The sequence below is a fragment of the Macaca thibetana genome, chromosome 19 (assembly GCF_024542745.1).
Source record: "Macaca thibetana thibetana isolate TM-01 chromosome 19, ASM2454274v1, whole genome shotgun sequence".
NCBI lineage: Eukaryota > Metazoa > Chordata > Mammalia > Primates > Cercopithecidae > Macaca > Macaca thibetana.
The window spans coordinates 12,514,644-12,540,493 of NC_065596.1; the positions used below are offsets into that span (position 1 = coordinate 12,514,644).

The 25,850-nt window shown below is 45.1% G+C and overlaps 4 protein-coding genes and 1 pseudogene across 5 annotated transcripts in view; 3 read left to right on the forward strand and 2 right to left on the reverse strand.

Annotated features, from left to right (window-relative positions):
- The window catches only part of ZNF823 (zinc finger protein 823), a 445,525-nt gene that overhangs the window by 332,372 nt on the left and 87,303 nt on the right, over positions 1-25,850 (forward strand). The window lies entirely within an intron of this gene.
- Positions 1-25,850, forward strand: part of ECSIT (ECSIT signaling integrator) — a 385,922-nt gene that overhangs the window by 54,489 nt on the left and 305,583 nt on the right. The gene's annotated exons all lie outside the window — the stretch shown is intronic.
- LOC126942876 (mitochondrial import inner membrane translocase subunit Tim8 B-like) overlaps positions 1-25,850 on the forward strand; it is an 83,813-nt gene that overhangs the window by 29,776 nt on the left and 28,187 nt on the right. The window lies entirely within an intron of this gene.
- LOC126942878 (zinc finger protein 440-like) lies at positions 8,855-9,684 on the reverse strand (annotated as a pseudogene).
- Positions 8,855-24,657, reverse strand: LOC126942611 (zinc finger protein 440-like). The gene is made up of 4 exons (XM_050770448.1): positions 20,021-24,657; positions 12,301-12,427; positions 12,035-12,095; positions 8,855-11,347 (listed from the first exon to the last, which is right to left on the reverse strand). The coding sequence occupies exons 1-4, from the start codon at positions 20,087-20,089 to the stop codon at positions 10,069-10,071; spliced, it is 1,536 nt and encodes a 511-aa protein (XP_050626405.1). The 5' UTR covers positions 20,090-24,657; the 3' UTR covers positions 8,855-10,068.

Genomic DNA, 25,850 nt, shown 5'->3' on the forward strand with positions numbered 1-25,850 from the left:
GTCTATCCTTTCTCTGCTGTCCGGACTGCAGTTTCAATGGTGGGAAGTACTAGGCCGGCTCCTCGGGCTGGTGTTGATGTACTGGGAACTCTAGGGGAGGCACCTGCACTGGAAAATTGTGAGTTTTGAGGGAAGAGAAAGTGGAAGATAAACCAAGTATGTAGGAATAACACTTGGGTGATTAACTCTTCATGAATAAGGCTTTGACCTTTATTATTAATTGTCTGAAATTTTCTAAATGTATGAACCACCATAAAGGCGTATTTAGAATCAGTGTAGGTTAGAATAGATGGTTCCTTTGCAGGTACTTTAAAGCTTGACTAAGTGCAAACAGCTTACAGATTTGGGTCAACCAATTATTAAAACAATTTTTAAAATTTTATTTCTCTAGGGACTTCTCTGTTAATTATTGAACATCTGTTGAATCCTTTTTTCTTTAATCATTTTTGAAGGGGGTTTCTCTTAAGTTTGGCCAGATGTTTGCATGGTAATCAGTTAAATCTAAACATGTGTGCTTCCTTTTTAGATTTGGATCTTTCTTTAAGAAACTTGTTAGGTTAAGCGAATTACTAGTTATGTTAAACTATCATTTTCAACAGAATAGCTTCATATTTATACACATGCAATTCTTTTTTGGTGGTACATTTTAATATAACTGACTTTAAAGAATCAAAGTTCTTTTCTGGTGGATATTTTCACTTTTAACACTGGCCTGACTATAATAAATGCTGGTGGATATATCAGCTAAAAGATTATCTACTTCTTGCTTAGGAAACCTAGCTGCGGGGATGCCAGGCTGCTTGGAGCCATGGCTGAAGCCCCGTATTACTCGACCTTGGCAAAAGTAAGGCAGATATCCTATAACGTAGTTTGCATGGGGCATAGGCTGGGGCCTGGCTCGCATGTCATGCAGAGCCGCCGTCAATACAGTGCCGGGACCGTGGACCAGCCAGTGGGCAGGAGTATGGGCTTTGCCTGCCACAGGGGTGCACTATGGGCCAGACAATGCTAACAACATGTTGCGGCAGATCCTTCATGTTGCTAGCCTGGCAAAAGCCATCTGGTGAATTAGGAGCTTGGAGTTCTTTAGGGGAGAGGGACATAGGCTGGGGAAGAACAGACTTATGGGGCAATGCCTGAGGGGAAGGGTTGGGTATATTAGGTGAGGAATGGTCTAGGGGATCTTGCGTATTGTTCTTTTTGCTAGGAACCCCTGAGCCCCTTCCTTCACTGTCTTTTTCATTCAAGATGGTTCTATCTTAATAGGGCACATGTATAACTAATTTTCCTCCAAAGATTAGTTTTTGACTTGCTTCTTTCAATCCTTGGAGGAGGGGAAAGGACAACTCCTTGCCACTAACATAGGGCATAATCTATTTCTTCTCGGGAGGCAGGTCTTCTACTAGCAACATTTTCTATTAGAAGTTCACAAATCCATCCCTCATTTGACTCAAATTCTGGCCAGAAAACTAAGGGTTCAAGGATTAGTTCTTGAGTCTAAAAGGAACAGCAATATTTTATCATTAATTGCTTTTTCTTATGTTTAGCCTTTTCATTATCTTTCTAATGTTTTAACATGAGGTCTAGGGGACTATTGGGGATATCTTTGTTGCTAACTTTATATTTTTTGCTTGTAATATTTCCTATACTATTTTTTGCTTGTAATATTTCCTATCCTGGCTAGGCTCACTCCCTCGTAATAGGAATCTCTTGCCTAGGGGGGCTTGTTGTGGCTCAACCCCTCATATTAGGGATCTCTTGCCTATTTGGGGGGTTCCTTGTGGCTCAACCCCTCATATTAGGGGGTCTTTTGCCTATCCTTCACTGGAGGTGTTGCTAAGGCTCAATTCGACTATCCTTTAGCTCCACCTGCTGGAGGTTCGTTGCACTCTTCTTTCGCTTCATCCACTCTGGCTGCTTCCCTCGCAGGTTTCTTTCAGATTCCTCTTAGCATTGATGGCAGGTCAGTATAAACCTGTGACAGGACCCCCGAAGGGCTGCCCTAAGCCGTGTGAGGTGAACACAGAACCGCAGATTGGACCCACTCACTCCGCACAGCAGTAGTGCTTGTTGCCATTCATGCACTTTCAACCCCCAGAATGCCCTGACACACCCCTCCGACTACCAAAGAATTACTTTGTTGCCGACGTTTCCGACCTTGGTCTGTGCACAGAGTTTACCTGGTCGCCGCGGTGTTGCAAGCCTCTCTTCCCCGCGTTGCTGACAGTCCGGGTTTATTCGTCAAAATGGGTGGGTCTCGATCTCCTGTCCCTGAGGCCACCGCAATGGGGCAGTGGGACGCATCTCCCCAGGGTAGGGTGACCGAGGAACCCTTCTAAAAGGAGAATGGGGATCCCGGACGATCCCCCAGAATTGCTGGATATAAAATGCTCCCGGAATAAATGCTCGGTGCCGTGAAATAAAACCAGCACTCAGGCAAAAGTTTAATTCTCTCAGCAAGGCAATTTACTACCGCAGAACGGTGCCACTTGCATCAATCAAGATCACAAGAGCACAGAGAACAAAGGAGACCAGCAGGTTTTTATCCTTAATGAAGTCCCTATCTCTGTGTCACTCCTTCACGGGCTGGGGTTGGACGGCACAATCTGAGCTGACCCGATTGGCTACTTGGGCTACTTGTATATATTTTTCTAAATATAGAAGGGGAGGGGGACATGAGGTACAGAGGTGGAGCGTGTGAGATGTGCAGTTTCAGGGGAACAATGGGTACAGGTAACCAAGGGAACAGATGTGAGTTACTGATTAGAGCTGATGAGAAGGGGGTAGGCTGTTTTAAGGTAACTAGGAGCAAGGAGGAACAGGAAAGTTGAGTTTGAAAACAAAAGACAAGGAAGTTAGCAGGCTAAATCTTTAGAGAAAAACTCAAAGAAATTCACTGTATCTTACAAATCGGACCCCAGAGGCCCCATGCATGTCAAACCCCAAACACTGCCCAGAAGACAACCCCAGGCTTCAGAGGTACAACACTAGAAAGGACAGAACTCCCACACGTACGTGTGCATGTCGGTGTTACGCTTTCCAGGGCTCTTCAGCTTCTTGGAATCCACACTCCTTCTGGAGCTGCTTTCAGCAGCTGGAGGCCACCAGTAGGAGAGGGAGGGTTGCCCGGAAGCCCCCCGGAGCTCCCTTTCCCTCCCTTGGCAGGCTCCAGACTGGCCTCAGTGTGGTCACCGACCTCGGGCTCTGCTGCCCCCTGCAGGTTATTCAGCTACTTCTCACCCCGTTGATCAGTTCCATGACACAAACATCCTCAATCCCATTGTGTGAATAAGACACCAGCACAGTCCCTGCTCTCCTCCTATGTTTATGTATAAAGTGAGGGAGGAAAATTCTAAGATAACTTAAGTGCATTTAAAAGATTTCCAGATCGTGGTGGAGGTGGCAGCTGAGGGACCCGCGTTCAGTGACACTGCAGCACCTCCAGGCCAGGCTGGTCGGAGAGAGAGTGGAAAGCTGGAGATGGATGTGGATAGGTGGAGGGAGCAGCCCAGGGAACTGGGATCTGCAGCAGCGCGGCTTTAAGGCCCAGAGCCCGGGAGAGCAGAGATGGGGGCTCCCTGGACAGCACGCTCGGGGAGGAGAGAGTTGGGCGGTTTCCATGGGACGGGAGTGCTGTGGCAGCTGGTGTGGGCCAGTAGCTATCATAACTAAGCCCGATTGGGACGTGAAAACTTGGATTCTGTGGGAATTTATGAAAAGGAAGGCTCTGATGACAAAGAAGTCATCGATGGGGGGGGGGACGAGGGTCACTGGCAAGCTCGCCCCCTTATGGAAATAAAAGTGAACACTCAACTACTGCTGCAAAATGGGGTCAAAGGATGAGACTCTCACTGTCAGGGAACAGACTGCTGCAGAAGAGATTGCAAAGACCTTTTAACAACAGCCTGGGAGCCCCAGGCTATCATGCCTGTAAACCCAACATTTTGAGAGGCCAAAGTGGGAGGATCACTTGAAGCCAGAGGTTGGAGACCACCCTGAGCAGTGAAGTGGGACCCTCCCATCTCCATAAAATTTTTTAAATTACCCAGGAGAAGTGTGTGCACCTACAGTCTCAGCTACTCAGGAGGCTGAGACAGGAGGGTCACTTGAGCCCCAAAGTTTGAGGCTGCTGTGAGCTGTAATTGGGTACTGCACTTCAGCCAGACACTGTCTCAAAACAAACAAACAAAATAAAATAAAAATCCTACCAAACTCCCTGGGGAAACGCTGACCCCGTTTGATGATCTAAGTGCAAAACACAGCAGGTGGTGACATTTCCTTATGGACTGGATCATTCCAGCCACATAAGAGGCTTGGACTATTGAGGATTTACCAGGAGAGATGGCCTCCTTGCAGTCAATGGAAAAGGCCCTGGTAAAACCATCCCTTTAAACTTTATCATATTCATCAGGGAGGAAGGGAGGAGGAAAACTTTAATCAAGCTTGCAGCACCTTCAGCATTAACCATTGGGTCAGCTTGTTCTCTGACCTTCCTCATATTTGCTTCATACCTAGTGTCCTAGAACCCCTTAGACCCTAAATGATAGTTCCTGTTAACTGCTCTATAGATAACAACTGGAACATTAGATATTTTCCCTTTGAATTTCCCTTCGAAATATTTCCTTTTCAGGGCGGGGTGCATTGGTTCATGACTGTAATCTCAGCACTTTCGGAGGCTAAGGTTGGGGGATCACTTGAGCCTGGGCATTCAAGAACAGCCTGGGCAATAGAGTGAGACTCCATCTGTACAAAAAATTTAAAAACAGTCAGCATGGTGGCATGTGCCTTTATTCCCAGCTACTTGGGAGGCTGAGGCAGGAGAATCCCTTGAGCCCAGGAGTTTCTGCAGTGAGCTATGATCCCACCACTGCACTCCAGCCTGGGAAACAGAACCACACTATGTCTCTTAAGAAACAAAAAAGAAATCCAGACATTTGTTCGTCTTCAGATTATTGGAGAGCATTATCTGACACTTAGCCCATCGTTTGATACCAATATGCAGAATTATTAGAAAGGACTGGGACACAGCTCTGCAGTTAATGTGTTAGTATGCTGACGTACTAACTTCAGCAAGACACGGTCTCAAAAAAATAAATAAATAAAAATTTAAAATCCCACAAAACTCCCTGGGCATGGTGGCTCATGCTTGTAATCCTAGCACTTTTGGAGACTGAGCTGGGAGGACTGCTTGAGAAAAAGAATTAGAGAACAGCCTGGGAAACATAGCATAATCCTGTCCCTATTATTTAAAATTCTAAATAAAAGTCTGAAAAGCAGCATTTCCCACCTATTCTCTATGAGGGAGTCCTCATCTACATAACAAGGTCTCCTTAGCTACACAGAAGGCAAGCTTCTTCCCTTTCTCTTCCCTAATCTGTCTTGCTATTAAACCTGACTTACCCACCAAATCCGGGATTTTTTGGCCAGCCACATCTGCATTCTTTCCTGGCCTCAGAATGGTATATAAGCTTTTTTGTCTTATTGTTCGGTGGGTCTTCATTCTGAAGGCTCCCATATATAAATGTTAAATAAATTTGTATGACTTAATCCAAGTTCCATGATCTGAAAACATTTTTCCTGTCTTTTCACCTTATTTTATTTAAAAAAAGTGCAAGAACATGCATATCTAAAAATGAGCATTTTCGTATCTCAGAAATCAAGATATTTTTCATATATAACCAGAAAATGGCATTCGTATTTAATAATGCCCTAGTATCAACACATTGAGGGATATTAAAACATCATTAATAGTGTAAAGTAGAATTCTGGAAGTTTAGCTTTGAATACATTTCATTTTGTCGGTTAAACATTGAAGAGAGTGTGTGGTGTTAGGATATGTATTGGTTTTCATCCAGGGTAATAATGTTGGGTGTGTTAGGCCTCCAGGAAAGTCCTTGACCTTCTCCTGCCCTCCTTCCACTCTAATTTAGTTTCCCCACCTTTTTGATTGTGGGTCTTAAAACCCTCTCATGAGAGGGTCCCACTGACTTCATGAAGAGTTTCTTCCTACAGATTGTAGCCTTGGAAATACTCATTAGATTCCTTATCTGTAGCTGTGTGTCTGAAGGTAGTTCCAGCATAAACTACGAGTCTGAGGATTGCTTAAATAACTTATTTCTAAATGCTGAAACAAAAATTTCAGATGTGCTCCAGTGTCCTCTTTGGGGTGCTCCTTGGGCTCTTTGTGAAGCATCAAGACACCCCCATATCCAAGCCAATGTCAGGCTCTCCAGTGTGTTCTGTTCATCACCCTCACCCTGCACTTTCATTGTCACTGTCATTGGCCATTCCAACACTGTGCTTGCATCCTGTGGAAAGTCACATTTGGGATCAAGTGAATTGTGTTCTTTCTACTCTTTGGTGAAAAGTATCAGGGTGTATTTGGACTTCAAGGGAAAAGGATGAGACGGGTTGGATTCAGGTGCATCCAACTTTTTTTTTTTTTTTTTTCATGAGACGGAGTCTCACTGTGTCGACTAGGCTGGAGAGTGCAAAGGTGTGATCTCAGTTCACTGTTATCTCTGTATCCAGGCTCAAGCCATTCTCCTGCCTCAGCATCCTTATTAGCTGGGATTACAGGCACACACCGCGATGCCCAGCTAATTTTTGTATTTTTAGTAGAGACAGGGTTTCACCATGTTGGCCAGGCTTGTCTTGAACTTCTGACCTCAAGTGATCCACCCGCTTTGAACTAGCAAAGTGGTGGGATTACAGGTGTGAGCCACCGTTCCTGGTCAGGTTTCACTGCCCTGTCTTCCCTGCTCTGAGTTACTTTGTGTGATCTGACAATTAATGATTGCACCCTTCACTGATGTGGATGCATTATCTGGGACTGGGTATGTCACCTCCACACACAGACAGGGTTTGGTCAGTGGCTGATGCTGCATCCTGTGGTGTCTGGATTTTGAACTTAGGGAGTTTTAAATAAGCGTTTCTGAAGAGCAGCTTCATTGGCACCTTAAAGGAAGTGACTGAATCAGTCTATGCCATTGCATAATATATAAAAGAAACTTTTCCATGTTGCTGTTAACTTTACACTGCTGACATAAGCAGGCTGTTGACAAGTTAGCATCGACAGCACATTATCAGAGAAAGACAGGCTTGTATTTAGACAATTTACACAAATTTTTAGCCTCCTATGACTCAGTAAAGCAATTTGAAAAAATGTAGCTTTATAAGGCATAAACCAATTTATATGTTTTAACTAAGGTACTTTCTGGTAAACAGTGCCCATACATTTTAGGAAATATTTTAGTCTTTAGAGAATAAGTAAGGCAAAAACGGGTCCAGGAGTCTACAGATGACATCACCTCACCACAAGGTCAAGTCTTTTTTTTTTTTTGAGACAGAGTCTTGCTCTCGCTCTGTCACCCAGGCTGGAGTTCAGTGGCGCAATCTCGGCTCACTGCAAGCTCCACCACCCATGTTCACACCATTCTCCCGCCTCAGCCTCCCGAGTAGCTGGGACTACAGGCGCCTGCCACCACGCCCGGCTAATTTTTTTAGGAGAGACGGGGTTTCACCGTGTTAGCCAGAGTGGTCTCAATCTCCTGACCTAGTGATCCACCTGCCTTAGCCTCCCAAAGTGCTGGGATTACAGGCGTGAGCCATCTCACCTGGCCCTAAGGCCAAGTCATTTTTTGTGTTATTTTTAAGATGGAGTTTCACTGTTGCTGCCGAGGCTGGAGTACAATGGTGCGACCTCAGCTCACTGCAACCTCTGCCTCCTATATTCAAGCGATTCTCCTGTGTCAGCCTCCTGAACAGCTAGGATTACAGGAGCATGCCACCACGCCCTGCTAATTCTTGTATTTTTAGTAGAGACGGGGTTTGATCATATTGGTCAGAATGGTCTCGAACTCCTGACCTCAGCTTCCCAAAGTGCTGGGATTACAGGCGTGAGCCACCATGCCCAGCCAAGGCCAAGTCTTTTACTGTTGGAGAGACACGTCATATACCAGGCATATGAGACAATGCTCCTCAGTGACCATGATGAATCAGGACAAAAACAAGGGCATTTTGTAACTATATTTCTAAATGTGACAAAGGAAAACATATTTCAAATCATAAACATGACCAAAATTTTTCTCTTCTTACTAATGTGACTTGTAATTCTCATACATCTCACAGTCATTTATGGCTTTTGGTCATCTTTATCACTATGGTATATTACATCCTTGCTGACAGCAGGTATGGCACTGCTGGTTTTGGAGAAGGCGGCACTCAGAGGTACGTGAGATAACTATTGGTATTATGACTGAATGAAAAATAGGGTTGCAGCTGGGCACGATGGCTCATGTCTGTAATCCCAGGATTTTGGGAGGCCGAGGCGGGGCAAACCATGAGGTCTGGAGTTCGAGACCAACCAGACCAATATGGTGAAACCCCATCTCTAATAAAAAATACAAAAAATCAGCCTGGCATGGTGGCGCATGCCTGTAGTCCCAGCTACTCAGGAGACTGATGCAGGAGAATCACTTGAACCCTGGAGGCAGAGGTTGCAGCAACCTGAGATCATGCCACTGCACTCCAGCCCGGGTGACAGAGTGAGATTCTTTCTGGAAAAAAAAAAAAAAAAAAAAAAAAAAGAAGAAAGAAAGTAGGAAAGATTGATTAGGGTTAGATAAAAATGTAAGTACCTAAGTATGAAAAGTGAAATTTCCAAAAAAAAAAAGATGCCTGGCATTTTATCCACATGGTTATACTGACTCACAATGTCCAAGTAATAACAATTTAACAGTATAAGGTTGATCTAATACATGACACCAATGGGGTATTATAGCTTCTTAATTATTTAAAAGGAATAACATTTGTTAGTATACAGTTATTATAAACAGTTAATTGTTTACATTCCTTATCTGTATTCAAAGAATCTTGTCAGGTCTGAATGCTTTCCCATACTGTTTACATTCATAGGGTTTCTCTTGAGTGTGAGTCCTTCCATGGATTTGAAGGTGTGAGGCTGATCTGAAGGCTTTTCACATTGCTTACATTCACAGGGCTTCTCTCCCATGTGTTCTTTCATGATATCGAAGGGAACTAGAAGAAATGAAGGCTTTCCCACACTGCATACACTCATAGGGTTTCTCTCCTGTGTGAGTCCTTTCATGATATTGAAAAGAAGTGGAATAAAGGCTTTTGCACATTGATTACATTGATAGGGTTTCTCCCTACAGTGAGTTTATGATATTGAAAAGAACTGGAAGTGAAAACTTTGCCACATTGCTTGCCTTCATAGGGTTTCCTTCAAGTATGAGTCTTTTCATGTCTATGAAAGGAAATAGGCAAGCTGAATGCTTTTCTGCATTCTTCACATTCATAGGGTTTCTCTCCAGTGTGTGTTCTTGCATGTATTCAAAGGATCTTGGCAGATGTGTATGCTTTCCCACAATGCTTACATTCATAGGGCTTCTCTCCTCTGTGCATCCTTTCATGTATTTGCAAAGAAGAGAAATTATGGAACACTTTTCCACATTCCTTACATTCATAGGGTTTCTCTCCAGTGTGTCCTTTTATGAATTCAAAGATTTTTGACAGATCTGAAGCCTTTCCCATATTGCTTACATTCATAGGGTTTCTCTCCAGTGTGAGTCCTACCATGATTTCGAAGGTGTGAGGTAGATGTGAAGGCTTTCCCACATTGCTTATACTCATAGGGGTTCTCTCCAGTATAAGTCCTTTCATGATATCGAAAGGAAGTTAAAGAAAAAAAGGCTTTACCAAATTGCTTACATTCATAGAGCTTCTCTCCAGTGTAAGATTTTTCATGTATTTGAAATGACTTGGCAGAATAAAAGCCTTTCCCACATATCTTACATTTATAAGGTCTTTCTACAGAGTGCATTCTTATGTGTGCTTGTGTCCTTTCATGAATTTGACGGTTCCGGGCAGATCTGAAGGGTTTCCCACATTCCTTCCATTCATAGGGTTTCTCTCCATTGTGCGTCCTACCATGCATTCGAAGGTGTGGGGCAGATCTGAAGGTTTTCCCTCATTGGTTACACTCACAGGGTTTCTCTTCAGGGTGACTCCTACCATGCATTTGAAGGACTGAGGCAGCTCTGAAGGCTATCCCACATTGCTTGCATTTATATGGCCTCTCTCCAGTGTGAGTCCTTTCATGATATCGAAAGGAACTGGAACTAATGAACATTGCTTGCATTCATAGAGTTTCTCTCTAGTGTGAGTTTTTTCATGTCTTTGAAACGATTTGGAACAATAAAAGCCTTTCCCACATATCTTACATTTATAACATCTTTCTCCAGAGTGTATTCTTATGTGTGTTTGTGTCCTTTCATGACTTTGAAGGTTATTCACATATCTGAAGGCTTTCCCACATTCCTTACATTCATAGGGTTTCTCTCCAGTGTGAGTTCTACTATGCACTCGAAGGTGTGAGGCAGATCTGAAGGCTTTCCCACATTGCCTACACTCATAGGGTTTCTCTCCAGTGTGAGTCCTTTCATGATATCGAAGGGAACTGGAATGAGGGAAGGCTTTACCACATTGCGTGCATTTATAGGGTTTATCTCCACTGTGAATTTTTTCATGTCTTTGAAATGAATTTGCAGAACAAAAGCCTTTCCCACATATCTTACATTCATACGGTCTTTCTCCAGAGTGCATTCTTATGTGTGTTTGAAAACTTGTAAGAGAGGATAATGCTTTCCCACACTGCTTACATTCATAAAATTTTTTCCTAGAGTGGATCCTTTCATGTATACGAACGTAACGGGGACACGTGAATGCTTTCCCACATTCCTTACACTGATAAGGCTTCTCTCCCGTGTGACTCCTTTCATGTCTACGATAGGATCTGGGACTATGAAATGCTTTCCCACATTCCTGATATTCATAAGGCTTTTCTCCAGTGTGAGTTCTTTTATGGATAAGATATAATCTGAGACAATGGAAGGCTTTCCCGCAAAACTTACATTTATAAGGTCCATCCCCTTTGTGTATTACCATGTGTCTTTGAATGCTTGAATAGAACACAAAGGTTTTTCCACATTCTTTACAAACATAGGGTTTCTCTCCAGTGTGATCCCTTTCTTGTGTTCTAAAGGAGGGGCGATATTGGAAGGCTTTTTTAGGTTGTTGACACTTACATGGCTTTGGTCCATATTCCTGATACTCATATGCCTTGTGTCCAATGTCACCTCTGATGTTCATATTAAAAGATGAATTACCTATGCCAACTTCTCCACACACAAAGCTGTCACATGATTTTACTTCAGGAGAAGTTTGCTTCTCCTGGAAGTTCAGCCTGTCTTCTGGAAGCTGGGTAAAAGTTTCTCCACAATGACTGTTTTCTTTAATTTCATTGACTTTCTCTTCTATGAGACTCCTGTCAAAAGTGAGAAGCACATTACAAAGGGTTTGTTTATAAGTAATTTTATATTCGTCAACAAGTACTGCACTTGCATTTTTAACACTGTCCGTCAAAGTGTAGGCTTTCGGCCCTGGCTGAATTGTTTGAAGGTGATTGGACAACATATTCTACAAGGTGTCCCAGCCATAACTATTATTTTAAAAAATGTTTATATGGGACTTCTTAATACTTTTCCCAAGTAAACTATTTTACAAATACTAAATACTCTGTGTCATTTTTCTTTTGTTTCAGGGTCTTGTCCTATTGCCCACGCTGGAGTACAGTGATATCATCATAGCTTACTGCAGCCTTAACTGGCTCAAGTGAACCTCCTGCCTCAGTCTCCTGAGTAGATGGGACTACAGACCACAATGCCCAGCTCATTTTTTGCTGTTGTTGACTTGTGGTCTTCTTATGCTGCCCAGGCTGTTCTTGAACTGCTGGCCTCAAGCTATCCTCCTATCTCCACTTCTCAAAGGACTAGGACTACAGGATTGAGTCCACAGCCTAGGCCACATTTACATATATGTTTTTTGATCACATATTCTAAAAATAAATGAATTTGATCCTGGACTTAGTTCTTTGTTTTACTTATTTTTAATATATTGTCATATTCTAAGATTGTCTAGAGAGACACTGCTTTGTCTTGTAAGTACAAATTACCTGAAGTTTCTCCTGGGGTTTTGGTACTCATATTCAATGTTCTGGTCTTTCCAACTTTTTCCTAAAATAGAGACACACAAAAATAGTCCTGAGGCATTAAAAAATTGTGAAAAATTATTAGATTCTATGCCCATGATTCACTGCAGCCATATCTCATTTATTCATCAAAGTATTTCCTGTCTATGTTCTAAATCACTCAACAGCATTGATGAGCTAGAAACACTGGTTCACTAATTGACTGAGGGAAGGAATATTGTCATTCTTACCTATAGAGGTCAGGTTCCTGAAAGTTTCCAGCATCACTTCCCTGTAGAGATTCTTCTGAAAAATATCCAGCAAAGCCCACTCCTCCTGGGTGAAGTTCACAGCCACATCCTCAAAGGCCACTGGGTCCTGAAACATCTCACATGTGTAGAGGAGGATGGGTGAGAGTGACAGCACTGGGGGCCTAGACTCTATTCTCAAGAAGTTCTCAGGATGCTGTGGACTCCAAACATTTATTCCCTGTTTTTGCTCATCAGATCCCTTTCTCCCTGTGTATACTTACCTTCTTCCATAAAGCAACTTTTTTTTTTTTTTTTGAGACAGATTTTCACTCTTGTTGCCCAGGCTGCAGTGCAATGGCGTGATGCTGGTTCACTGCTGGGGTTCAAGCACTTCTTATTCCTCAGCCTCCTGAGTAGCTAAGATTACAGGCATGTGCCACCATACCCAGCTAAGTTTGTATTTTTACTAGAGACAGGGTTTCTCCATGTTGGTCAGGCTGCCGACCTCAGGTGATCTGCTTGCCTCAGCCTCACAAAGTGCTGGGATTACAGGCGTGAGCCACCATGCCCCGCCAGCAATTTTTTTTTTCAAGACAGCGTCTCATTCTGTTACCCAGGCTGGAGTGTAGTGGCACCATCTTGGCTCACTACAACGTCTTACTCCTGGGTTCATGCGATTCTCATGCCTCAGCCTCCTGAGTAGTTGAGACCACAAGCATGTGCCACAACACCTGGCTAGTTCAAAAAGCAATCATGATGCTAGAACTGAACAAAGGGTAAAGCCACAGCAGAATAGGAAAATGTGTGTATTCACTGAACCCAGGGAGAAAAGTGAGCTGCCTGACTGTCCCTAATGTCTCTTTGGACTGTGGGTCTGCAGCACCTGTCATAATAGAGTCCTGTGAATTCATATGCAGAACAAAGTTAACATTAGCAGTCCTGAGGCTGTGTATCCTTGAAAATGCCTGTTCCCAAAGTCTAATCTTTGATGATATTGTCAGATGAAGCAGATAGCTAGCAATGAGGACGAGGGGGAGACCCTGGGAAATCTCACACCCCCAGGGACCACCTGAAACAGGCATGCTAGATATAAGCAGAGAGTAGGGGAATCACCTGGGTAGAAAGAAACTTCCATTATGATGTCCAGGATTCATTCACTTTGCAGTTATCCTGTCAGAATGTAGCTAGATAGATGCTGACAGGGCAAAGGGGACATTCCTAAAAAAAACCTGGCACTGTATGTACACAAGAGGGCAAACAAGAAACTCCTAAGAGATACCCAGGTGTAATAAGCACAGATTTACCCACTATACGACCTTCCTGAGGTGGCAGTAATGAGCAATGCAGCCAATAACCTATCCATTCACGGCTGAACGGAAAAACAAAATGTGGTAAGCATATACATAAAATGGGATATTATTTATTCTTAGAAAATGACATCTTAGCCGGGCATGGTGGCTCACACCTGTAATCCCAGCACTTTGGAACGCTGAGGTGGGTGGATCGCCTGAGGGTCAGAGTTTGAGATCAGCCTGACCAGCATGGAGAAACCCCATCTCTACTAAAAATACAACATTACCCGGGTGTGGTGGCACGTGCCTGTAATCCCATCTACCCAGGAGGCTGAGGCAGGAGAATCACTGGAACCTGGGAGACGGAGATTGCAGTGAGTCAAGATCACGCCACTGCCCTCCAGCCTGGGTGACAGAGCCAGACTCAGTCTTTTTTTTTTTTTTTTTTTTTGAGACGGAGTCTCGCTCTGTCACCCAGGCTGGAGTGCAGTGGCCGGATCTCAGCTCACTGCAAGCTCTGCCTCCCGGGTTTACGCCATTCTCCTGCCTCAGCCTCTCGAGTAGCTGGGACTATGGGCGCCCGCCACCTCGCCTGGCTAGTTTTTTGTATTTTTTAGTAGAGACAGGATTTCACCGTGTTAGCCAGGATGGTCTCGATCTCCTGACCTCATGATCCGCCCGTCTCGGCCTCCCAAAGTGCTGGGATTACAGGCTTGAGCCACCGTGCCCGGCTCAGTCTTAAAAAAATAAAAAAATAACAAACCAATCTTTCCAAGTATACCTCCCCCTAAAGAATGTAATTATGGCAAACATATGACAGGATGCTCTACATTACATGTCATTAAAGAGCAAATGAAAACAGGCCAGGCGCAGTGGCTCACGCCTGTAATCCAGCCCTTTGGGAAGCTGAGGCGGGTGGATCACCTGAGGTCAAAAGTTTTGAGACCAGCCTGGCCAACATGGCAAAACCCTGTCTCTAGTAATAATACAAACAGCAGCCATGCGTGGCGGCATACACCTGTCATCCCAGCTACTCAGGAGGCTGAGTAAGGAGAATCGCTTGAACCTGGGAGGCAAAGGCTGTAGTGAGCTGAGATTGCGACATTGTACTCCGGTCTGGACATCAAGAATGAAACTCCGTCTCCAAAGGAAAATAAAAAAAAGGAAAACAACAATGAAGCACCAGCAAATAAGCAAATACCTGGTGGAGTAGCTAAAATCCAAAACACTGACACTTCCTAATGCCAATGACAGTGAACTCTCCTTCACTATGGATGTGAATGGAAAATTCTACAGCCCATTTGGAAGACAGTCTGCGGAGCTCTGAAGAAAATAAGCGTGGTCTTACTGATTCAGTAGTCTCACTCCTACATATTGACCTAAATGAATTGAAAACTGATGTCCACACAAAAGTCCTCCCACAAACGCTTTTAGAAGCCTTACTCATAACTGCCAAAAACTAGACTCAAACAAGGTGAGTCTTTAAAAAAAAAAAAAAAGACAAGGTCTCACACTGTATCTACCAGGCTGGTCTCTAACTTCTGGCCTCAAGCAATCTTCTCACCTCAGTCTCCCACGTGCTGGGAACTCAGGGATGAGGCATCACACCAGGCTCAAGATGAGCCTTTCAACAGGTGAATAAAGAAACAAACTACGAGGCCGGGCGTGGTGGCTCAAGCCTGTAATCCCAGCACTTTGGGAGGCCAAGACGGGCGGATCACCAGGTCAGGAGATCGAGACCATCCTGGCTAACACGGTGAAACCTCGTCTCTATTAAGAAATACAAAAAACTAGCCGGGCGAGGTGGCGGGCGCCTGTAGTCCCAGCTACTCGGGAGGCTGAGGCAGGAGAATGGCGTGAACCTGGGAGGCGGAGCTTGCAGTGAGCTGAGATCCGGCCACTGCACTCCAGCCTGGGTGACAGAGCGAGACTCCGTCTCAAAAAAAAAAAAAAAAAAAAAAAAAAAAAAAGAAACAAACTACGGTAACACTGTACAATGGAATGTTACTCAGTGATGAAAGAAAATGAGTGGCCCTGGCAGGTGCAGTGGCTCCCACCTGTAATCCCAGCACTTTGGGAGGCCGAGGTGGGTGGATCACCTGAGGTCAGGAGTTCGAGACCAGCCTCAACATGGAGAAATCCCGTCTGTACTAAAAATACAAAATTAGCCAGGTGTGGTGGCACACGCCTGTAATCCCAGCTATTCGGGAGGCTGAGGCAGGAGAATCGCTTGAACCGGGGAGGCAGAGGTTGCGGTGAGCCGAGATCGTGCCATTGCACTCCAGCCTGGGCAACAAGAGCAAAACTCCATCTCAAAAAAAAAAAAAAAAGAAGAAAAAAAAATAAGAAAATGAGTGGCCGGACATGGTGGCTCACAAGTGGAATTCAGGCACTTTGGGAAGCTGAGGTGGGAGGATCACCTGAGCTGGGAGTTTTACATACTGTCTTTAACAAAACAAAAATCTTTAGATAAATAAAGAAAAATAAAAAATAAATGAGTTGTCAAGCAACAAAGATATTTAGAGACCTTCAATGCATATTTTTACATGAAAGAAGCAAGTCTGAAATGGCCACTTACAGTATCATTCCAAATATGTGATATTCTGGAAAATGCAAAACTCTAGAGGCAGGAACATCATCATTTGCTTCCAGGGATAAACAGGGATGGCAAAAGAGTGAGGAGAAGGTATGATTAGAAGGAGCACAGGGGAGTTTGAGGGCAGTGAAACGCTTCTGTATAAGACTGTGATGGTGAATACATGACACATGTAGTTGTCTTTTTTTTTTTTTTTTTTTTTTTTTGAGACAGAGTTTTGCTCTTTTTGCCCAGGCTGGAGTGCAGTGGCACGATCTCGGCTCACCGCAACCTCTGCCTCCTGGGTTCAAGCGATTCTCCTGCCTCAGCCTCCTGAGTAGCTGGGATTACAGGCATCTGCCACCACCCCGGCTAATTTTGTATTTTTAGTAGAGACGGGGTTTCTCCATGTTGATCAGGCTAGTCTTGAACTCCCGATCTCAGGTGATCCACCTGCCTCGGCCTCCCAAAGTGCTGGGATTACAAGCGTGAGCCACCGCGCCTGGCCAGTTGTCTTAAACTACAGAACAAAAGAGTGAAGTTTAATGTAAAAGATGGACTTTAGGTAATAATAGCATTGGCTTCTTCAATTTTCATCATGTTCACATGTAATATATTCTTGCTTCAGTTGTAGGATACACTACACAAAGTCGATATGGTTTCTTTGGTTTAAAACTATTTTTTTTTTTTTTGAAACAGGGTCTTGCTATGTTGCCTAGGCTGGCCTCCAACACTGGAGTTCAAGCTATCCTCCTGCTTCGGCCTCCCTAAGTGGTAGGATTACAGGTATGAGGCACAGCACCTGGCCAGTCAAGATGTTTAAAATACAGGGAACTATGAGCCTGGAAGAAAAATGCAGGAACTCTGTGGATTATCTGCTCAATGTTTTGGGTAAACAACCACTGTTCTAAATAATAAAATCAACTAAGAAAGTGAATTAATTATCATTCTGTATAAGGTTCCATATAACTGAGTTAAAATAAAATCTGATATAAAAGATCACGTATTGGTTATCATTTGCATAAAAAACATGCAAAAATAAAACATACTGATGAGGATGCGTACCCAAGTTGTGAAAGTAGGAGGAAAAGTAAGGCAATTATCTTACCATTCCCAATACTGGCTCCATCATTATTATTTGAATTCATTGTGCAATTCTTTTATGTATTTATTGCATATGTAACAGTTTTAGTAAGTTTCTAGAATGCACACTCTATACAGAAATAAATCTCAGTGAATTTTAATTATCAGCAACAATCTGCTGAACATAATTTTTAAAAGACAGCATACCCTATTGAAACTAATTTTTTTCTTGTTTCTTTTCTTTTCTTTTTTTTGAAACAGGGTCTCATTCTGCTTCCCAGGCTAGAGTGTAGTGGTGCAATCATAGCTTACTGCATCCTCGAACTCTCAGACTCAACAGATCCTTCTACCTCAGCCTCCTGAGTAGCTGGGACTACAGGCACACATCACAAAGACGAGGTAATTTTTTGTATAGGCAAAGTTTGCCATGTTGCCGACACTAGAATAATCTCTTTATTTTTTATTTTTTTTTTTGAGATGGAGTGCAATGGAGCAATCTTGGCTCATTGCAACCTTGGCCTCCCGGGTTCAAGTGATTTTCCTGCCTCAGCCTCCTGACTAGCTGGGATTACAGGCATGCGCCACCAGGCCTGGCTAATTTTGCATTTTTAGTAGAGACAGGGTTTCTCCATGTTCATGAGGCTGATCTCGAACTCCTGACCTCAGGTGATCCGCCCACCTCCGCTTCCCAAATATTGGGATTACAGGCATGAGCCACCATGCCCAACCACTAATTTCTATTAAAACTAATTTTCCGGCCGGGCGCGGTGGCTCAAGCCTGTAATCCCAGCACTTTGGGAGGCCGAGACGGGCGGATCACGAGGTCAGGAGATCGAGACCATCCTGGCTAACACGGTGAAACCCCGTCTCTGCTAAAAAATACAAAAAACTAGCCGGGCGCGGTGGCGGGCGCCTGTAGTCCCAACTACTCGGGAGGCTGAGGCAGGAGAATGGCGTGAACCCGGGAGGCGGAGCTTGCAGTGAGCTGAGATCCGGCCACTGCACTCCAGCCTGGGCGGCAGAGCCAGACTCTGTCTCAAAAAAAAAAAAAAAAAAAAAAAAAACTAATTTTCCTGAAGTCCAAAAAAGTCTCAGGAAGGATATAAAATGATTCTTATGTAAAAAGTCTACACTGAAAAACATCAATATAAAATGAAATAAATGGAAAAATATCATGTGTCCTTAAAAGGAGATTAAATAGCACTATGATGTAACCTTTCTGAAATGTGACTACAGTTATATTTTATTCCATGAAATTTACAAGGCAGTTTGTTTTTTCACTAAAATTAAGAAAAAACTACTTCTAAAAACTGAAATACAAGACAATGACTAAGAATAGCCAAGATGCTCTACAGAATATGGTTGGGGGGTGTTATGGCGTGAATATTTGCATCACTCCAAAAAAATCACACATTAATAACCTACCCCCCAATATAGTATTAGAAGTTGACATCTCTGAAAAGTCATTAGGATTAGATGACAGCATAAGAGTCGATCCTTTCTGAATAAGATTAGTGCTCTTATAAGAAGACACAGGAGAGCCGGCTTCCTCTTTTCCATCATGTGAAGAAACCACAAGAAGATGACCATCTGCAAACCAGGAAGCGGGCCCTTACCGGACACTAGATCTGCCAGCTCCCTGAACGTAGACTTCACAACCTCAAGAACTGCCAGAAATAAATGTTTATTCTTTAAGTCACCCAGTCTATGGTAATTTGATACAGCAGCCCAAGATAACTAAGATAGAGAGGCAATACACCCACCCATTAAACACCATAGCTTTGAACTCTATACTAATTAAGAGAAAATGGTATCAGAGAGATGGAAAGATAGGCCAATGGAAAACAGCAAATTGTGAAACCAGGGCATCTAGTTTTTTGTTTGTTTGTTTTTGTTTTTTTTATACCGGAGTTTCACTCTTATTGCCCAGGCTGGAGAGCAATGGTGTGATCTCGGCTCACTGCAACCTCCACCTCCCAGGTTCACATGATTCTCCTGTTTCAGCCAACCGAGTAGCTGGGATTACAGCCATGTGCCACCAAACTTGGCTAATTTTGTACCTTTAGTAGTGACGGGGTTTCACCAGATTGGTCAGGCTGATCTTGAACTCCTGACCTCGGGTGGGCCTCCCGCCTCAGCCTCCCAAAGTGCTGGGATTACAGGCGTGAGCCACCGTGCCCAGTCTGGGCATCTGTTTAAGGTAATGTGAAACTACGACAAACCAGGTATTGTCAGCCAATGATACAAGTGGTGAACACTTAACAGAAAAAGCAGGGACAAATGGTTCTCTACCGGAGAATAATGAATCTGCTACCCATCATCTCCATATACAATAATTAAATTAATTCTAGAGCTGCCGGATATGGTGAGTTCTTATAATTATATGTTACCTTAGCATGCATTTTCTTTATGGATTTAACTTTCTCATAACGGAAGAAAACTTTATCCAAACTCAACAGAGTTTCTAGTTCTCCACCTCCTCCCAGTTCCTCCATGGGGTCAACTCACATATATTTCTTACATGACTGCATTCTGATGACCACCTCCCTGTGGGACAGCTAGATATAACCAATTTGAGTTGTCCCACTAACCCTTACACTCCACATGGATGGCACAGACCAGCTCTTAATCACAGTGCGACTTCACAGAACTAGTGCCTGCTTGCTCTAAATCCACCAGAAACAACTCCCCGAGAGACACCTCCTTGGTCAATTCCCTGGACCCTGAGAAAAGCTTTGGCCCACAGGTCCCTGTCTGTCCTGCTCCCCACCTGCTGGTTGAATGTGCATCCTGGATGTTCCCCCCACTCTGTGTTGCTCTGCAGGTGTGCTGCCCTCATCTCCTGGGATTGTGAGCAGTGCACTGTGATGTCATGGGCTTTGTTGAGTTGTCTCTTCTGTGTCTCACTGACCTACACAATCATTCTTGGATTTGGCCCTAGTGAAAAATGCAATGTAAAGTTAATTTGAAACACTCAAGCTGCAATGTATGAACAATTCTTTACAAGAGACAAGCCCACAGAGGGGCAGTGCTGGCTGGAACACAGTGATGTCTGACTCATGTGTCAGCACAGGTCACCCTGTCACATGAGACATCTCTCCACCCCATCCTCCTCACTGAAGCGCTCAATGACTACTTTCCACCAACACCGCACTATACCCCGCTGTGTATCCGCTTCCATATTCTGATTTGCAGGCTACTGGTCCACCCTGCTGGGGTGGGCTTTCCTTGTGTTTTGGGGTTTTGTCTCCCTTCACAGTTGACACAATCCAGAGGACAGGAATCATCTCTCCTTTCCCTCAATAGCACCATCCAACTGGCTGACCAGCTGTGTGTCTCCAACTTATGAAAACTGGGGTTAGGAAAGAAAAGCTGAGCATCTCCAGGGCTTGGCTATCTAGATGCAGAGTATACCAGGAGTCTCCCTGCACCAGAAGGCATTCAGCTGCTCTCTTGGGAGTCCCCATTCTCCTACCTTACTCTGTCCCCTGGGAGGAGAGACCCAGGGGCTGATACGAGGCCCTCCAAGAGACAGAGCAGCTGTGGGCATATTAGGTCACCCCAATTCTGCCACCCAGGACCAAGAAAACACAGGAGAGTGCACTGAAGACACAATACCCTTTGAAGTTTCCAAAGGGGAGCCTCAACCAAAAGACAATCTGATAAAATGTGTTTCCACAACAGAGGAAAGGAGAAGCATGCATGTTTTGACAGGAAAGTGTCTGGTGGTGACTCTCGGAACATTTCACATGAGAGGAAAGGAGAAGTGCTCAATGACTGTTTCCCACCAACACTGCATTCTGTCCCCTGTGTACCCCCAAGTATATTCTGCTTTGCAGGCTATTGCTGCACCCCGTTGGAGTGGCCTTTCCTTGTCTTTTGGGATATTTCTCTCTTCACAGTTGAGACAATCCAGAAGACAGGATCATTTCTCCTTTTCCTCAATAGCAACATCCAACTGGCTGACGGCCATGTGTCTCCAATTAATGGAAACTGGAGTTGGGAGAGAGAAGCTGAGCACCCCAAGAATTGGTTATTTAGATGAAGAGTATACCAGGCATCTCCTCCACCATTAGTCATTCAGGGGCTCCCTCAGGAGGCCCCACTCCCCTAGGCACTGATGGCCACTAGACCCTCCAGGAGACAGGGCAGTCGTGGGGATTTTGAGTCATCCCCAGGCCGTTCTAAAACCCAAAACCTGGAAAAGATAGGAGGTTGCAGGTCTGGGCACGGTGGCTCATGCCTGTAATCCCAGCACTTTGGGAGGCCGAGGCGGGCAGATCACGAGGTCAGGAGATCGAGAACATCCTTGCTAACATGGTGAAACCCCATCTCTACTAAAAATACAAAACATTATCCAGTGTGGTGGCAGGCGCCTGTAGTCCCAGCTACTCGAGAGGCTGAGGCAGGAGAATGGCATGAACCCGCAAAGTGGAGCTCGCAGTTAGCGGAGATAGCGCCACTGCACTCCAGCCTGGGAGACAGAGCGAGACTCCGATTCAAAAAAAAAAAAAAAAGGATACGAGGGTGTACTGAAGACACAGCACCCTGTAGTTTCCAGAAAGGAACCTCATCCCGAAGACATCCTGATAAGGTTGGTAAGGTGTCCGTGTCTAGGAAAGATAAAAGGAGGAGGGGCAGAAAAGTTTTTTCGGGAAAATGTCTAGTGGTGATTCTCTGCTTTCCTGTCATGTGAAATGTCCGGAAACAGATTTTACTGCAAGCCCTTGAAGAGTTAGGCTGTTGTATGAGGGTGGAGGATTTGAGGCCCTGTATCCCATACATCTGGAAATGGTAGGGGGAAACCACTTGCCCTGGAAAGTGTGAAAAAATTTAAATAAGAAGCAATGAGACCAAACTGTGTGTAGTATCCTAAGGTCCTACCTAAGGACACTAAAATCAAATTTAAATACAACGCTTGAAAATTACTAATTTATAGGGAAATGAAATTTATGCTTAAGCAGGCACAATCCAACAATTAACCTGTGATTACATGACTAGAAATCTTCTACCTATATAGGCTGTGTGAACAAGTAAGTCAGGCCAGGTGTGGTGGCTCACTCCTGTAATCCCAACACTTTGGAAGGCCGAGGTAGACGGCTCACTTGAGGCCAGGAGTTTGAGACCAGCCTGGCCAACATGGCGAAACCCCGCCTTTATTAATAATAAAAAAAATTAGCCAAGTGTGGTGGTACGCACCTGTAATCCCAGCTACTTGGGAGGCTGAGGCAGAAGAATTACTTTAACCCAGGAGGCGGAGGCTGTGGTAGGCCAAGACTGTACCACTGCACTCCAGTCTGGGTGACAGATTGAGACCCTGTGTCAAAAAAAAAAAAAATCGAAAAACAAACAAAAAAAACACAAGTAATTCAAAAATTTAATCTGGTAGATCTCTAAATTATCTTGAAGCAATGTGATCATGGAGTTGAGTTACGTGATATACAGCTTTCACATAGCCAGCTAGAACTCTTCTTTCCCTGATTACAGATTCGCCTTCTTTCTTACCTATACTGTTTTGTAAAATGTTGTAAATGACTGAAGGAAAACAGCAAAGGCCCTTTCCCTCGTCATTAGTTTTTTTTTAAATTTAATATGATTTTTCATAATTGAGATGGGGGTCTCACTATGTTGCCCACGCTGGTCTTGAACTCCTGACATCAAGCCATCCACCTGCCTCGGCCTCCCAGAGTGCTGGGGTTCCGGGTGTGAGCCATCCCGCCAGGCCCCTCTTCACTACTGATCTCTAGAGTAAACTAACTTCCCTCTTTACTTCCTCACACAAAGATTTCATGCCTGTCACATTGTCTTCAGCTGGAATGTTAAATTCACTCTTTTAAATTGAAAAGGAAATAAAAACCAGCTAGAAAGAAAACAAGCTTTGGGAGAAAAAAGCAAACCATAATGAATGAGGTTGTTAGCCAGGTGCAGTGGCTCACGCCTGTAATCCCAGCAATTTTGAAGGCCAAAGAAGGAAGACTGTTAGAGGCCAGGAGCTAGAGACCAGCCTGAGCAACGTATCGAGACCCCACATCCGGAAAAAAATAAAAAATTAGCCAGGTGTGGTAGTGGGCAACTATAGTCTCAGGTACCTCGGGAGGCGGAGGTGCTTGAGCCGGGGAGGTCAAGGCTGCAGTAAGCCATGATCGCACCACTGCTCCAGCCTGGGCCACAAAACAAGACATTGTTTCAAAAATAATAATTAAACTGTTGTATCTCATACATCAGCCTTCTATGGAAAACGTAATCCTGTTGTATTTATTTGCCTTTTGCCTATATAAGTGTTAGGGAAGCAGGTGCCTAGGGGAGCCAGAATAACACCAATTTAAGTTCAGCTCCATCTTGAGACTAACAAGAAACACTCCTTGCCAGTCACAACCCATGATCATCAAATGTTTCCCATGAAGGAAACAGCCTGAAGATGCCTGCAAGTATCCTTACAGTCCCACAACAGAATGTCCCGATGTCCCAATACCCATAACAGTATGTGCTTTCAAGATAATTATAGTTCTTTTTTTGTTTGTTTTGTTTTGGGTTTTGTTTTTTTTTGTTTGTTTTGTTTTGTTTTTGAGACGGAGTCTCGCTCTGTCGCCCAGGCTGGAGTACAGTGGGCGGATCTCAGCTCACTGCAAGCTCCGCCTCGCGGGTTTACGCCATTCTCCTGCCTCAGCCTCCCGAGTAACTGGGACTACAGGCGCCCGCCACCTCACCCGGCTAGTTTTTTTGTATTTTTTTTAGTAGAGACGGGGTTTCACCGTGTTAGCCAGGATGGTCTCGATCTCCTGACCTCGTGAGCCGCCTGCCTTGTCCTCCCAAAGTGCTGGGGTTACAGGCGTGACCCACCGCGCCCGGCCAGACCCTATTTAATTTTAAACCTTAGCCAATCGAGTTAGCTTAGATTGTGAGGTCCAACCCTAGCCAATAAGGAAAGGACACAGAAGTCCTAGGAACTGCGTTAAGGATAAAAACCCCTGTCCTACCCCGCTCGGTGTGCTCTTGCGATCATCCGTGACTGGCGCAAGCTGCACACTTATGTACAAATAAATGTGCCTTGCTGAGGAATTTTCTGCTTAGATGCTGGTTTTCTTTGTGGCACCGGGCACTTGTTTCTAACAAACCCCATACCCGAGGCGGGATCCCCCCATATCCCTCCCGTGGCCCCCGCATAATGTGGGGAGACGCGGAGCTGAGGGCGCGGAGCTGCCCAGATTGGGCTCCGGGGCAGGGCAGCAGTTGCCGTGCAGGGACGGGGCAGGACGCCCGGGGTCCCGGCTGCCGGCCCAGCCTCACCCTGCGGCCGAGGGGACTCGTGTCCCAGACCCCGGAGTCGCGGCGTGGAGGCCCGGGTCCCGCCTCAGCCCGTTCTGGCCGATTCCAGCCCCTCTCCCAGTCGCCCGGACGCAGCCCCCTCACACACACCATTTCTCGGCTTCCAGGGTGTTCCGGCGTCCTCTGCGTGGCTCCCGCGACTAGTGTAGGTCACAGTGCAGGTTACAGAGCGACAGAAGCTCTGGTGGAGGAACCTGGTCCCTCTCGGAGCAAGAGCGCCGAGTTCCTGGCCGCAGCCGGTACAGCACCAAAGGAAAGGACGAAGGGCGACTGTCCCCTCCCCCTTCCCCGGATGGACTGCTGACAGGGCCCCGCCCCAGCACCCCTGACTGGATGGGGCGCCAGGCTCCGCCTCCTCCGTCCTGAGTGACAGCAAAAGCCCTGGGTAACCGGGTCCTGCAGATCTTGTCTGACTTGTTCCGGCCACAGCGTCTCTAAGCGAGCAGCCTCTCTAAGCGAGCGCCTTCCTTGCGCCCTGGTTATCGGATATTTGCATTTCAAGGCGACTTGCTCCTCACTGTTAGAAGAGGCACGGTTAGCTTCCTCATTCAAGGAGCTGTCCCTGCTCCTTCCTTCTGCACGGGATCACAAGTGTATGCAGGGCATTTCAGACTCAGTGTTCAATGGAGAGAGACGCTTGCCTCAGAGCAGGAGGGGAGCCCAGACCAGGCAAGGGGCATGACTGCACCAGGAGAGAGAGGCAGATGTCTTTCAGGGTGCGGGAAATAGGATGAGGCATGGCCAAGGCTTCCTCACATTGCTATGGACTGCTGCAAGGTTTTCCTTGTAAGAGAGCTAACCAAGCCAGAACTTATTAAAGATTTAGAGGCTCTCAGTACTATGTATATCTATCCCTGGTGCATTGACAGTGACTGAAGACCCATTTTTCAGGACACGCTGTGTAGGACTGAACCAGGGAACATGATATAGCATGGCACTTTTATCTCACATATAACCCCCAAGGAGCAGGGTTAACTGAAATGAAAGATGGTCTCAGGGGAAGCTGTAAATGAGAAATTCTGTAATAGAAATTATGACTTAGGCAGGCCGGGTGCGGTGGCTCATGCTTGTAATCCCAGCACTTTGAGAGGCTGAGGCCGGCAGATCATGGGGTCAGGAGTTCAAGACCAGCCTGGCCAACATGGTGAAACCCTGTCTCTACTAAAAATACAAAAATTAGCCAGGAATGGTGGCACGCGCCTGTAATCCCAGCTACTAGAAAGGCTGAGGCAGGAGAATTGCTTGAACCGGGAGGCAGAGGTTGCAGTGAGCCA

Coding starts and splice junctions, on each gene's coding strand:
- LOC126942611 (XM_050770448.1), bottom strand. CDS start 20,089: ATGAGGGCAGCACACCTGCAGAGCAACACAGAGTGGGGGGAACATCCA. Junction 12,096..12,300: donor CAGGAACCTGACCTCTATAG/GTAAGAATGACA, acceptor TCTCTATTTTAG/GAAAAAGTTGGAAAGACCAG. Junction 11,348..12,034: donor AACCCCAGGAGAAACTTCAG/GTAATTTGTACT, acceptor CACTTTTGACAG/GAGTCTCATAGAAGAGAAAG.